This window comes from Caenorhabditis remanei, chromosome I (assembly GCF_010183535.1).
Source record: "Caenorhabditis remanei strain PX506 chromosome I, whole genome shotgun sequence".
In the NCBI taxonomy this organism is placed as follows: domain Eukaryota; kingdom Metazoa; phylum Nematoda; class Chromadorea; order Rhabditida; family Rhabditidae; genus Caenorhabditis; species Caenorhabditis remanei.
In genome coordinates, this window is record NC_071328.1 from 14471181 (window position 1) to 14484734 (window position 13554).

Sequence of the window (13554 nt, forward strand, 5' to 3'; positions counted from 1 at the left end):
AAGCACCCCAACCGATATTAGCGCCGCAGACACCCCAGCCGATTTTAGCGCCGCCGGCGGAGCTATCAAAAAGTTGTCAACTACAAAAATATAGCCCCGGTTTTTTTCTATAAGAAAATTATAAGTTTGTAACGATCACCCACAAATTAAAAAAGTTACAAAAATTTGAATAAAAAACAATATTTTTCATTGTTTTTCCCCTTGCGATTTCTGCCGCTTACCTTTCAGATTTTCTGACACGATTAAAAATATAATAGATAATTTTGGAATTCAATAAAAATAAGAAGACATGGTCACTATACTGGTAAGTGACCTGGGGGCAAGACTGACGGGTATTCGGAAGAATTGTCTTCTAGAGATCGGAGGGCGGAGTCAGTGTCCATTAGCACCTGATGTGTTTTTATTAATTAGTTTAGCTCAGTTGATTAAAGGATAGATTGTGACTGCCACAATACAAGAATAGATGAATAAAAGAAGGTCATGTGATAATTATAACGATGAGATATTTATCAAGATTTGACTTGAATGTTACAGAGTAGATTGAGATAGTGTCTATTAGCACCTACAACATACAAAGATCAATAGGGCCATCTTGGGATTTGAACAATCTGATAGTAAGGAATTACATCAAACAATAGATTTAGTCTTTAAAGGCGCATATCTCAAAAGTGGGCGGAGCTATCAAAAAGTTGTCAACTACAAAAATGTAGCTCTAGTTTTTGTTCTTCAATTTTGTAGTTGACAGTTTGCAGAAAGCTCCACCCAATTGTGAGAAATGCACCTTAAGAATCCATGATATGGCACGCCTTGGGCGCAAAAGAGACATGTCTGGGAAGGCGCCGCAGGCACACAAAACTGTTATAGATAAGCATTCTAGCGCAGGAGTCTAAAAATTCTTTCTTTTTTTGCAAACTCTTTTCCTCTAACTCTACTATTTTCACTGGAATAAAGTATTTATGAGAATAAAGAGTGTGAATATAATTAAAGGTTTTTTTATTTATTGCTGTCAAGATTCGGCATCCGAGTTTGAACACATCTGCCATTTTTACTGGGACACAGCACGTGGCGTGGATGCACATGAGGAATATGAATATGTAACCGAATGGGTTTTCGAGCACTGACCATAGTTGGTTGTCGAGGATGTGGTAGAAACGAACGCGATCGGCGAGTTGCAGTACTGGCCCGAAAGGTGATTTGGTTGACTGCCGCCTCGACGGATATTCCGCAATCTGGCTGTATAAAAAAACTTCTCGCATAAGCGATCCTTTTTGACAATCGCTTTGCGATCCTCGGTTGTAGGATGGCTTTGGGCACTGGTTGCTGAAGTGGTCTCCGTCGCAGAAAGAGCATTTCAGGTTCGGCTTGTCTTCGGCGATCCTGTTGATTCTGCGAACTTTCTGGTGGCGTTTGCTCTCCATTGTCTCGAGCTCCAACGAGGGTGCTCGTCGTTTTGGAGCCTTGCTCACACTGCTTTGGAGCGTATGTTTGCGATCCTTGAGGTCTCGGTCTCCATTGCGATCCTTGCGATCTTTGTAATCCAGTTTAATCTTGGACAATCTGAAAAAAAAGGCACGCGTAATCAGATCAAACATTGTGTTTTTGACAAAGAATGGACTTTCGCCAATTTAAAGGCGCATATCTCAAAAATGGGATGAGCAATCAAAAAGTTATCAACTACAAAAATGGAGCCCTGGTTTTGTTCTACAATTCTGTAATTGTTTGTTTTGTGTTTGCTCCGCCCATTTTTGAGATAAGCGCCTTTAAATATGCCTGGGGCGCTAAAATCCATGATCTGGTGCGCCTTGGGCGCAAAAGTGTCGTGACATGTCTGCGGCGCGAGAATGGTTATTTACTACTGTCTGAGGTGCCTGCGGCGCTAGAATCGTTATTTAGAACCAAACCGTCAGGGGCGCCTTCGGCGCAAATGAGCAAATGCCTTCCTCTTCTCCCATTGCAAAACTGTCTGGACATGTCTGCGACGCTAGAACGATTATTTACAACTGTCTGGGGTGCCTGTGGGGCTAAAATCGTCTGGTGCGCCTTTGGCGCATGGAAAAATACAAAGACAAAGAAATTAAATTTGGCTGTATACCGTTACCCAGATCTCGACGATGGGGGCCCAGAGCCTCCGATTGGGTGGCGGTGTGGTTTGGCGTGGCTCGTGTACCATGGGTGGATTCTGAAAAAATTTTTTTTTCGTTAACCTGTGGAAACGATTTGCGAGGGTTGCACGGAACGAGTATGCGGACGGCGGAAAAGGTAAAGAGAATCTTAAGATAGTTGCCGGGTTGAGAGTTGAGAATTTGAGTGGGAGGAAAGGGTTGTAAGAATGACTGCAGAGTAGAGAAAATGGTGGTAACTAGACGACAAGGAACTGTGTCCTCGTCAGCTGGTTTCCTGGAGACTTTGAAGGTTCTCAAAAAAAAACGAAGAAGAAAGAGACGGAAACGTTGGAGAAGAGGCGGGAGAAAAGATGGTGGGCTGAGGGGGAAGAGAAAGGCCGCAGGGCTATCAGCCTACGAGAACTATGTTCTCGCACGCTGAATTCTGGGTTTTCTTAATTGAACAAAGCTTTGGGGAACTTCATTCCCTCGATATCGTCTCCAGCCCAAATCTTCTCTGCGATCATTTGACCGACCGCCCAGGCGGTGCACATCCCTTTGTAGTCGTGGCGGCGATCGGCGTGGGTGTACATTGCATCGCAGCAGCATCTCAGACCGTGATGCTCGGTGGAGCGTCTTCGGACCCATGTTTGCGTGGTGCCTGTGAAGGTCTCGGGTTGCACTCTGGTGTTGCTTGGGCGTGCGAAGGTGGGCGCGCGGGATCGGCAGGGAACGAGACGATAATCAATCATCTCGAACGTCTGTAGAGGGGCGATACCGTACGACTCCCTCTCGAAAAGCGTGTGGTCCAACACCACACGCACGCGTGGATCGCCAGGACACAGGCTGACGGTGGCCGCTATTTGAACCATTGGTGCCCAGCGTACCTGTGGCGGTGGAGGAGTTCTCGGGTAGTTGACCATGAGTATCTGCAAAATTCTCATTTTTCTTGATTTCCGGTGGTCGACGAGAGCTGACTAAAAATAATATACATATTTCGAATGAAAATACTACAAAAAAAACTATTTCTGGCTCAGACACACATATTTTCTTGGTTTTTCGAAAATCGCTAAAATTTGAAACAATGAAACTTTTTCACTTTTTACGCATTTGTTACCAAATTATAATTTTCTGCTAATTCAAAGCCAGGGCTACATTTTTGTAGTCGACAATTTTTTGTTAGCTCCGCCCACTTTTGAGATATGCGCCTTTAAAGATTGCTTCTCTGCGTCTCTCTCCACCTCTTCTCTACCGTTTCTCCAGAAGCCTATCTTTAAAGGCTCATATCTCAAAAGTGGGAGGAGCTAACAAAAAATTGTCAACTACAAAAATGTAATCCAGATTCAAATCTACAAGGTGGATATTATTGCATAATAGCTACGCAAAATTTGGTAAAATTACAAGTAAAATCGATTTTCCATAGAAAATAGTGCCTTCGAGTCAAAACATATCGTAGTTTTCATAGTTTTTTACAATTTTTTGACCAAAAACTATATTTTTGTTTAGAAAATGATTGGTTAGGTTACCTTATCTCACATTGTCCAAAAATAATATAATATAAGATTCAAGGATTTAATAAAAATAGGAAGGCATGGTCACTATACCAGTAAGCGACCTGAAGGGAAAACTGACGATATCAATTCTGAATCATCGGCTTCTGGAGATCAGAGAGTGAAGAGACGCAGACACGCGTAGAATTCCTCCGTCTCTTGATTTCCAGTGATATCTCGTTTCGGGCGCCGTCTTCAAAGGTCAAATGACGGTATTACACAACTTTTTTTCTTTCTCTCTCTCTCTCTCTGTCTCTGTCTCTCTCTCTCTTATTGTAAAATGTAAAAAAAAAGACATTTTCCCTCTCGGTCGCTTACCGGAATAGTGACCCACTATTTTCCCCTATTTTTATTAAATTCTAGAATGTTCTATTTTATTTTTATATGAGTCTAAATATCTGAAAAGGTAAGTCGCTGTAAAAAATAAAGAAATGAAAGGATTTTTGTGGAAACTAATAGAAATTATTCAACTCTTTGTAACTTTGCTAATTTTTGTGCGATTTTGACAAACTTATAATATTTTTGTAGAACAAAACTAGGGCTACAGTTTTGTAGTTGACAATTTCTTGATAGCTCCGCCCACTTTTGAGATATGCACTTTTGAAGTTGCCTGCGGCGCTAGAATCCATGAACTGGCGCGCCTTTGGCGCGAAAGTGTCTTGACATGTCTGCGACGCTAGAATGATTATCTAAAACTGTCTGGGGGGCCTGCGGAGCTAGAATCGGTATTTAGAATTGGCTGGGGCGCCTTCGGCCCTTAAAATAACACAGTGACAAAGAAATTGCTAATCTTTAAAGGTGCTTGATTACCAATTTCTTTGATGTTGTATTTCTATTTGCGCCGAAGGCGCCCCAGACGATTTTGAATAACGATTCTAGCGCCGCAGGCATTCAAAACTGTTATAGATACCGATTCTAGCGCCGCGGGCTTGCCAGGACGCGTTAGCGACGAAGGCGCGCCAGATCATGGATTATAGCTCCGCACGCATCTTTCTAGGCGCATAACTCAAGAGTGGGCGGAGCTAACAAAAAATTGTCAACATCAAAATTATAGAACGAAACCAGGGCTTTTTTTGTAGTTGACAACTTTTTATAGCTCCGCCCACTTTTAGGATTAATTATTATCTTATTAATTTTATTAGATAAAGGTTTAATTACCCAAATTTGAGGTACCCAAAGTTGAGGACACAACCACAATCATCACCCAAATTCATAATCTCCAATCACTGGGGAGATTCAACACAGGAGGAGATGGATCAGCTCATCGCTCAATTGAAGGAAAGAAAGTTTTACAAAGATTTGGAATCCGCAAAAGAAGAAGAAAAAATGGCGCATCAAAAATACAGTGTCCATTCGGACACGTCTAAGATAAAGAAGATCGAAAACTTGACGGTCAGTCGCGCTGAGGAGCTCAACCAAGAGTCAGACGAGCTCGAATAGAAGGTCAATATGGCCAACGCGGTCAGAACGGACATAGAAGCAATGATCGGCTTCAAAAATGATCTTCTGACGCTCGTCGAAAAATGCGCCACGTGAGGCATCATTTGAGTTCCACCGTACTGGAAAGAAACCAGAGGAATCACACGCCCAATTTCTCGCCAAAACTCAAGGCGGGGAGATTCCACGAGTGGAAAAAGATTCCCGATGGACTTCTCGCAAAGACGATCAAGGTTGGAAACTGAACGCCAGTTTTCCAATCTTCCACCAGTCAAACGTTCAGTATTTTCTGGAAAAATGGGAGTTCCACAAATTTTGGTCGCTCAATGAAGAAATCATCCACATATCTGAAATCTCTAACATTCTGAAATTCACTTATCTTCTCAAGATCTTTTGTGCTGTATTTTTGCCGTTAACTTATTATCCTGTGTTCTACTAATTGTGTTTATTCTTGATTCCGTTACAATGAATCTATTTTATTATACAATTCTCTCAATTTTCTATATATGAAACTCAACACCCCTTTTATAAGCGGGTAACTACAATTTTGATGAAAACACTCAAGTTTATGGATTCATTTTTAAATAATTATGGGAAAAATACACAATCTCGAGAGTTATGAAGCAACAACAAATTGGTTAATTGGTAATATAAGCAACCGCCACTGGTTCCATCGGTTCGACTTGTTTTGATGAGACACATGACTCCAAACACATTCTTTAGCTCCAACGAATTGCAAAACGCCTTCAAATTTTTTCGATTGCAACCGAGATAGGCGATTTGAATAATGAAAGGCATGAATTGGTCAAAACGTGGATTTTTACAACTGGAATGATACTGTTTAACTATTTTACACGTTTTCACTGAAAAATCGCCAAGAATCGGTCTAAAAACAAAACAACGGATAATTTTCATGGACCTTCTGCTCTTTGGACGGGGTCCTCCAACCTCATGTTGACCATCTTTAAAGGCGCATATCTCGAAAATAGGTGGAGCAATCAAAAACTTGTCAACAACAAAAATGATCTCATTGAATTTTCCTACATTTTTGTAGTTGACAACTTTTTGATAGCTCCGCCCACTTTTAAGATAAGCACCTTTAGAGGCTCTCTGCTCCTCTCCTTCTCGCCGCTTCTTGAATGCCATCTTTAAAGGTGCGTATCTCAAAAGTGGGCGGAGCTATCAAAAAGTTGTCAATTGGAAAAATGTAGTCCTGGTTTTGATGTATTAGAAAAATTAAATTTGGTGAAAAATGCGAAAAAATTCAAAAAGTTGCAATGCTTTAAATTTTATGTCATGCTATTTATATCTTCAGGACCGCTTCACTTGCGCTTTCCGGACCGGCTGCCAACATTCTTCGATGCCCGTATAAATACTATCCGGACTCTCTTTCTCCTCTCATATCGATGATACTCATATTCTATTCCACATTTCCAATAAAAAAACGTCTTGAACCGCCCGGATGTTTTATTATGCAAAACGGAAAGAGAGAAGAGAGACGCAGACACTCTCTCCCCCAGTGCTATCTCATGTTTCACTGCCTTTGAAACAGATAAAAAATGAGATAGCTTATTGAATGAAGAGACTGACTCTGCGTCTCTTCACTCTCTCTCCGGCAGATGGCGCCCATGAGGGACACGAAGAGCCAGTATTACTATTTTTTGTCGACCACTTCGTTTAGAGGTCCCCCTTTTCCCTATTTTTTATGAATCCTTGAAACTATTTATTTATTTATTTTTATTTTTGAAGGCAATGTGAGATGAAGTAAGCATTGGAGATTTTTGGCAAATATAGTGAAAAAACCATGAAAAATTATTGATTTTTCTTCAAATCTTTGTAACTTTTCAAATTTTTGTATGATTTTTACAAACTTATAATATTCTTACAGAAAAAAACCAGGGCTACATTTTTGTAGTTCACAACCTTTTGATAGCTCCGCCGGCGGCGCTAAAATCGGCTGGGGTGTCTGCGGCGCTAAAATCGGCTGGGGTGTCTGCGGCGCTAAAATCGGCTGGGGTGCCTGCGGCGCTAAAATCGGCTGGGGTGTCTGCGGCGCTAATATCGGCTGGGGTGCTTGCGGCGCTAAAATCGGCTGGGGTGTCTGCGGCGCTAATATCGGTTGGGGTGCTTGCGGCGCTAATATCGGTTGGGGTGTCTGCGGCGCTAATATCGGCTGGGGTGCTTGCGGCGCTAATATCGGTTGGGGTGCTTGCGGCGCTAATATCGGTTGGGGTGCCTGCGGCGCTAAAATCGGCTGGGGTGTCTGCGGCGCTAAAATCGGCTGGGGTGTCTGCGGCGCTAAAATCGGCTGGGGTGCCTGCGGCGCTAAAATCGGCTGGGGTGTCTGCGGCGCTAATATCGGTTGGGGTGCTTGCGGCGCTAATATCGGTTGGGGTGCCTGCGGCGCTAAAATCGGCTGGGGTGTCTGCGGCGCTAAAATCGGCTGGGGTGTCTGCGGCGCTAAAATCGGCTGGGGTGTCTGCGGCGCTAAAATCGGCTGGGGTGCCTGCGGCGCTAATATCGGTTGGGGTGCCTGCGGCGCTAATATCGGCTGGGGTGCTTGCGGCGCTAATATCGGTTGGGGTGCTTGCGGCGCTAATATCGGTTGGGGTGCCTGCGGCGCTAAAATCGGCTGGGGTGTCTGCGGCGCTAAAATCGGCTGGGGTGCCTGCGGCGCTAAAATCGGCTGGGGTGTCTGCGGCGCTAATATCGGCTGGGGTGCTTGCGGCGCTAATATCGGTTGGGGTGCTTGCGGCGCTAATATCGGTTGGGGTGCCTGCGGCGCTAAAATCGGCTGGGGTGTCTGCGGCGCTAAAATCGGCTGGGGTGTCTGCGGCGCTAAAATCGGCTGGGGTGCCTGCGGCGCTAAAATCGGCTGGGGTGTCTGCGGCGCTAATATCGGTTGGGGTGCTTGCGGCGCTAAAATCGGATGGCGTGCCTGCGGGGCTAAAATCGTCTGGGGCGCCTTCGGCGCATGTAAGAATACAATGACAAAGAAATCGCAAATTTTTAAAGACGCTTGATTAGCAATTTCTTTAACACTGTATTTTTATTTGCGCTGAAGGCGCACCAGACTATTCTAAATGACGATACTAGCGCCGCAGGCAACCCAGACAGTTGTAGATAATTATACTTGTCATTTGACGAGCCGGCCCGGCGGGTATATTTAAAGGTGTATATCTAGTTTTTTTTCAGATTTCCCGTCTCAAGAAGGAGAAAACCCCACTACAAACACCAGTGGAACGTGATAGCGGCTCACCGTCAAAGAGCTTGGCAATTGACGGATGAGTATTTTGAGGAGAACAACAAAATAAAATTGGAAAATGAGGCGCTCATGAAGGAGCTTATCAAAGCCAACAAGGAGCTGCGAGAGCTGAAAAAGAAATTAGGCAAATAAGTTGTTTCTTGTTGAAATTACGGAAATAATCAGGGGGTGCCTGCGGCGCTTTAGAAATCGACTGGGGCGCCTTCGGCGCAAATAAAAATATGATGACAAAAAATTGCTAATTTTTAAAGGAGTTTAAATTGAGAAAAAAAATGAACAATAGGTCAAGTTTACTAATAATTTCAGTCCAAGTTTGCTGAAAATTTTGATTTGTCGGATAACAATGAAAAGGAATGAAAAAGTAATTTTCAGAATTAATTCAAAAACAACTCATTCCAAAAATTTTCAGTTCCCTAATATGGAGTCAAAAGACAGCGATGGTGGCAGTGACGCGCCGAACTCGAGAAGAGGTTCTCGGTAAGATTTTTGTACTTTTAAAAATTAAAAAAAAATTCTTTAGAAAAACTAAATTGTAAACTGTTCAGAGCATCAAGTCAATCTCGAGGCGAGACTACTCCAGACAGCTCCCTGTCTAGACCCTCGTCCAGAAACCGTTATGATTTGAACTTGATTCCGAAACACACTCCTCCTAATCAACCTCAGCTCTCACCGACATCATTCGCACAGCCATTGGCATTGTATGCCTGGTTCTTGAGGAGTATTTTGTAGTATTCCGATTTGATAACGGTGAATTCGCAATGTTGGAGAAGTAAGTGACTGGCTCAAAATTTCGAGATATGCGCCTTTAAAAATGCCGGCAGCGCTATCATTCCTTGATCTGGCGCGCCTTCGGCGCAAAAGTGTCGGGACATGTCTGCGACGCGAGAATGATTATCTACAACTGTCTGGAGTGCCTGCGGCGCTAAAATCGTTATTTAGAATCGGCTGGGCCGCCTTCGGCGCGAATAAGAATACATTGATTAAGAAATTAATCTTTAAAGAAGCTTATCTCGAAAGTGGGCGGAGCTATCAAAAAATTGTCAACTACAAAAATGATCTAGTTAAAGTTTCCCACAATTTATTAGTTAACAACTTTTTGATAGCTCCGCCTACTTTTGTGATATGCGCCTTTAAAAATAAGAGAGCTTCTCTGCACCCCCCGCCTCGTGGTGGCCATCTTTAAAGGCGCATATCTCGAAAGTGGGCGGAGCTATCAAAAAATAGTCAACTACAAAAATGTAGCGCTGGTTTTGAAATACCAAAAAATATAATTTGGCAATAAATGCCCAAAAAGTTGAAATGTTACAATTCTTCAAATTTTTGCGATTTTTTTCGATAATCTCAAAAAGTGTGTGATCTGAGTCAGAAATAGATATATTTTTGCAGTTTTTTGTCTAATGTATATAATTTCAGTCAGAAAACCCCTTCCGCAAACCAGAATGTGGAGATTCAATACGATTTCAGAACTGGAGCAGCTTGGTGTCGGTTGGAGATTGATTTAGAATGCAATTGGTTGGTGTATGAGAGTTATGAAGACACAAACTCAATAAAGCTGAAAAAGTGAAACTAGGTAATTAAATAATTATGAATAATTTAAAATCAATCTCAATTTAAGACGCTGCAACGACCGTCGGAATTCAACTCGAGAAAAAAATCAAAATTATTTTAAATAAATATTATTTATTTCGTATTTTTGTGTAAATAAAATATATTTTTACAATACTGTTTTTTGACAGAACCCTTCCCGCACGCCACTACTCCATTCGCTTCTAAATGTCGCACGTCTAAGGCACGCCAGACTCCCCTCTGATCATAAAGCAGAAGGTGCACCAGCAAATCTGTGCCCGTACAAAAAAGTGGTCAACTACAAAAATGAAGTATTTGTGATCTGTATAGTCCATAAACAATCAATATCGTGAGACTATCAGGGAAGCCGTGTCACAGTCACAAAGTTGACCATTTTCAACTTTTTTATTGCCCAATACTGTCGGCTACGTGACATAATAACTGGCGAAAAAGTAGAAAGAACAAAACTTTCAACACAAAAACCATTTATTCAGTTCTAAATCTATGCCATGATAAAACCGAGAGCAAGAGACAAGAGGGCCATTTTGCAGATGAAACAGCTTCTTCGCTATTCTTCGAACCTTTTGACTCTGTCTCCTGACTCCTTTTCTGATTGCTTCTCGGCAGGGACCTTTTCCACATCACCACTACTACCAGTACCACCGATACACTTCCAGGGGATCCATGAATGAAATCCGGCATGCAACCTTAGTTTGGAGCGGATGGAACGATGGCGCTTTCATGAAATCTCCCTCTGTCGGAATTTGAATAAAGGGCATGACAACATAGTCGGGACCGGGAGACTCCAACTCGTCGCAAGACATCTTTTTGATTTTACTCTCCAGAGAATGGTCCCATGTCACCTCATGCATGTTTGCTATTTGTTCTTTTTTTGCGAATTCAAGTCTGGCCTTGTTGAGCATGTTGACGACCTTGCGTTTATCCAGCTCATGTAAGTTGTTTTTAACACCAGAGAGCGCGAGGAGAAGGAGTGCAATTCCGAGCGAAAAGTACATCGATTGGTTTGTTCGACTTCTTCTTCAATTGAGTGATTGGAATTCCAAACTGACTTCTCTTCTCAAATTTCATCTCTTACATACGAAACATTTCAAGATCTTATCAGCCTTATCAGATTGAACTTTCAGGGAAAAAACGAGGATGTAAAAAAATTGGACTCACGTAGAATTTCGTTTGAGTGGAAAACGCCTGATAAGATCTCAAACCACCTTTTTTCCGAGAAAGTTCAATCTGATAAGCCTGATAAGATCTCAAAATTTTGCGTATATAAGAGGAAGAATTCGAGAAGAGAAGTCAGTTTGAATATCATTCACTCAGTCAAAGAAGAAGTCGATGAACACTTCAATCGGAATCGCACTGCTTTTTCTCTTGGCTTCTGGTAAGTCGCTAACTGCCGAAAAGCTGTAAACTGATAAAATGATTGAAGTTTTCAGCACAATCCGTCTTTGGCGATGAGTTAGAAAACCGAGAAAAAGTTCTCAATCTCAACAGGAAGAGACTTGAATTGGCGAAACGAGATCAAATAGCGAACATGCATGAGGTGACTTGGGACGCCACTCTGGGGAGTAAACTTGAACATATGACTTGCGACGAGTTGGCGTCTCCCGGCTCCGACTATGTAGTTTTCGGATTCTTCGAGTTAGGGAAGGGGGATCGCAAATCGCCACCGCTCCATCCGCTCCAAACCAAGTTTGCATGCGAAGCGACAAAGTGCGATGACGAACCGATCATGTGTATCATGGGACCCAAGTGAGTTTTTTGAAGCAGTCAACTGTGCACCACATACATTTTCAGAAACTCCCGAGCTAAAGAGTCGGATATCAAGTATGGATCCCCTGGCACTGGATGTACTGGTGGAAATGGACTCAGTGGATTGTGTATGGGCGGTGGTAGTGGTGCTGGTGCTGCTATGGAGAAAGTTCCAGTCGAGAAGCAATCAGAAAAGGCTCCAGTCGAGAAGCAATAGGAAGACCAAGTTGTGGAGTCGAAAGGATCGAAGGATGAAGAAGGAGCTGCTTCCTCTGCAACTATGCCAATGGCTGTCTTGTCTCTTGCTCTTGGTTTTATCATGGCATAGATTTTGAATTGAATAAAGGGTTTATTTGTTGAAAGTTGTTTTTTTCTACTTTTTCGCCAGTTATTATGTCACGTAGCCGACGTATGAATACATATGAAAATCCATAGGCATAAAGATTCCGACACTTGTAGACTCGTATGTATTCCTACCGTAGAGGGCGGTGGGGTGCTCCGAGGCGTCCTTGACATACTTGCAAACCGGGCCGCCGCGTAACTCGCTTCAAAAAATATTATGAGCTGAAAAATATACCAATATGTAGATCTCGACGAGTTCTATCTCCGTGACCTACTACGGGCCGGATGGCTATTCCTTAAGGTGCCGCGGGCCGGGAAAAAGTCAAAAATCACAAAAATGGCCAAAAAAGCCTTTCTAGCCGGGCCCGCGGCACATTAACGAATAGCCATCCGGCCCGTAGTAGGTCACGGAGATAGAACTCGTCGAGATCTACATTTTGGTATATTTTTCAGCTCATAATATTGAGTTTTAAGCGAGTTACGCGCCGGCCCGTGTCGGTCCGTGTCGGCCCGTGTCGGCCCGGTTCGCAAGTATGGTCCTTGATTTGGAATAATCACTACTTCCAAAGTGCTTTCAGCGCCATTTCTCGTTCTCCTTCTTCACGGATTCCATTTTCTCTAAAGCATGTCTGTGGCACGTGGAGAAGAGAAAGCATTTCTTGAAATTTCTTAATAATAGGAATTCTTTAAAATAGTTGAACTTTGAAGCACTGTAACTTTTTTATTTTTTGGGTGCCTTTCACGAAATTATATGTTTCTGATATGTAGATCAACCCTTCTGCACCCTGAGCCCGCATGCAACTGAGCTTTTAAAAAGTCGCGCTTAAGGTACGCCAGATGTCTATCGGTTGTGTCTGTTCATCTGGTCATAAAGCAGCAGGCGCACCAGAGAATCCGTCTGTGTGTCCGTATGTCCATGTTTCCGTGGTCAGCTGGCGCGTCTTTAACGTGATTTCGTTTTTGAATTCGTCAGAGCTGTGCGGAAGGTTGGACATCCGGACACCCAGATTGCGCATGCTGCTTTATGACCAGATGGGACAGACACATTGTGTAGACATCTGGCGTACCTGTTGCGCGACACAGTAATCAATCAAAGGCCATAGTCACCTTCATCGGACATTTATGCCAGATGGACACATAGAGAGAAGAGAGACGCAGACACACTCTCTCTCTCAGTGTTATCTCAGTGTCTGTCACTGTCGTTTGACCTTTGAAAACGACAAGAATTGAGATATCACTTGGAATCAAGAGACGGAGAGACAAGTAGGTGCTAATGGCCATTGTCTGGGTCTCTTTACTCTCCGCCCCCTGATCACCAGAACACAATTCTTCCGAATAGCCGTCAGTCTTCCCCTCAGGTCGTTTACTGGCATAACGATCGAACCATGTCTTCATATTTTTATTGAATCCTTGAATTTTCTATTGTATTTTTTTCTCGGTGTTCAAATATCTGAAAGGTAAGTCACAGAGATCGCTGTAAAAAACGGCCGGCTGAAAAACATTTGAACTGAAATTTTGAACAAAA

The 13554-nt window shown here is 42.9% G+C and overlaps 5 protein-coding genes across 5 annotated transcripts; 2 read left to right on the plus strand and 3 right to left on the minus strand.

Annotated features, from left to right (window-relative positions):
• Positions 1 to 782: 782 nt before the first annotated feature.
• GCK72_003186 (uncharacterized protein) lies at positions 783 to 1592 on the minus strand (the record flags this gene model as incomplete). Its single annotated transcript, XM_053723868.1, has 1 exon — positions 783 to 1592. One exon carries the CDS (start codon positions 1590 to 1592, stop codon positions 783 to 785), a length of 810 nt encoding a protein of 269 aa, XP_053592513.1.
• Positions 1593 to 2557: 965 nt separating this feature from the next.
• On the minus strand, positions 2558 to 3025 carry GCK72_003187 (uncharacterized protein; the record flags this gene model as incomplete). The annotated part of the gene is made up of 1 exon (XM_053723869.1): positions 2558 to 3025. One exon carries the CDS (start codon positions 3023 to 3025, stop codon positions 2558 to 2560), a length of 468 nt encoding a protein of 155 aa, XP_053592514.1.
• Positions 3026 to 8772: 5747 nt separating this feature from the next.
• GCK72_003188 (uncharacterized protein) lies at positions 8773 to 9083 on the plus strand (the record flags this gene model as incomplete). Its single annotated transcript, XM_053723870.1, has 2 exons — positions 8773 to 8831; positions 8900 to 9083. The coding sequence occupies 2 exons, from the start codon at positions 8773 to 8775 to the stop codon at positions 9081 to 9083; spliced, it is 243 nt and encodes an 80-aa protein (XP_053592515.1).
• A 1487-nt stretch (positions 9084 to 10570) lies between these two features.
• GCK72_003189 (uncharacterized protein) lies at positions 10571 to 10936 on the minus strand (the record flags this gene model as incomplete). The annotated part of the gene is made up of 1 exon (XM_053723871.1): positions 10571 to 10936. One exon carries the CDS (start codon positions 10934 to 10936, stop codon positions 10571 to 10573), a length of 366 nt encoding a protein of 121 aa, XP_053592516.1.
• Positions 10937 to 11270: 334 nt separating this feature from the next.
• Positions 11271 to 11904, plus strand: GCK72_003190 (uncharacterized protein; the record flags this gene model as incomplete). Its single annotated transcript, XM_003090155.2, has 3 exons — positions 11271 to 11316; positions 11372 to 11687; positions 11733 to 11904. 3 exons carry the CDS (start codon positions 11271 to 11273, stop codon positions 11902 to 11904), a joined length of 534 nt encoding a protein of 177 aa, XP_003090203.2.
• Positions 11905 to 13554: the final 1650 nt, after the last annotated feature.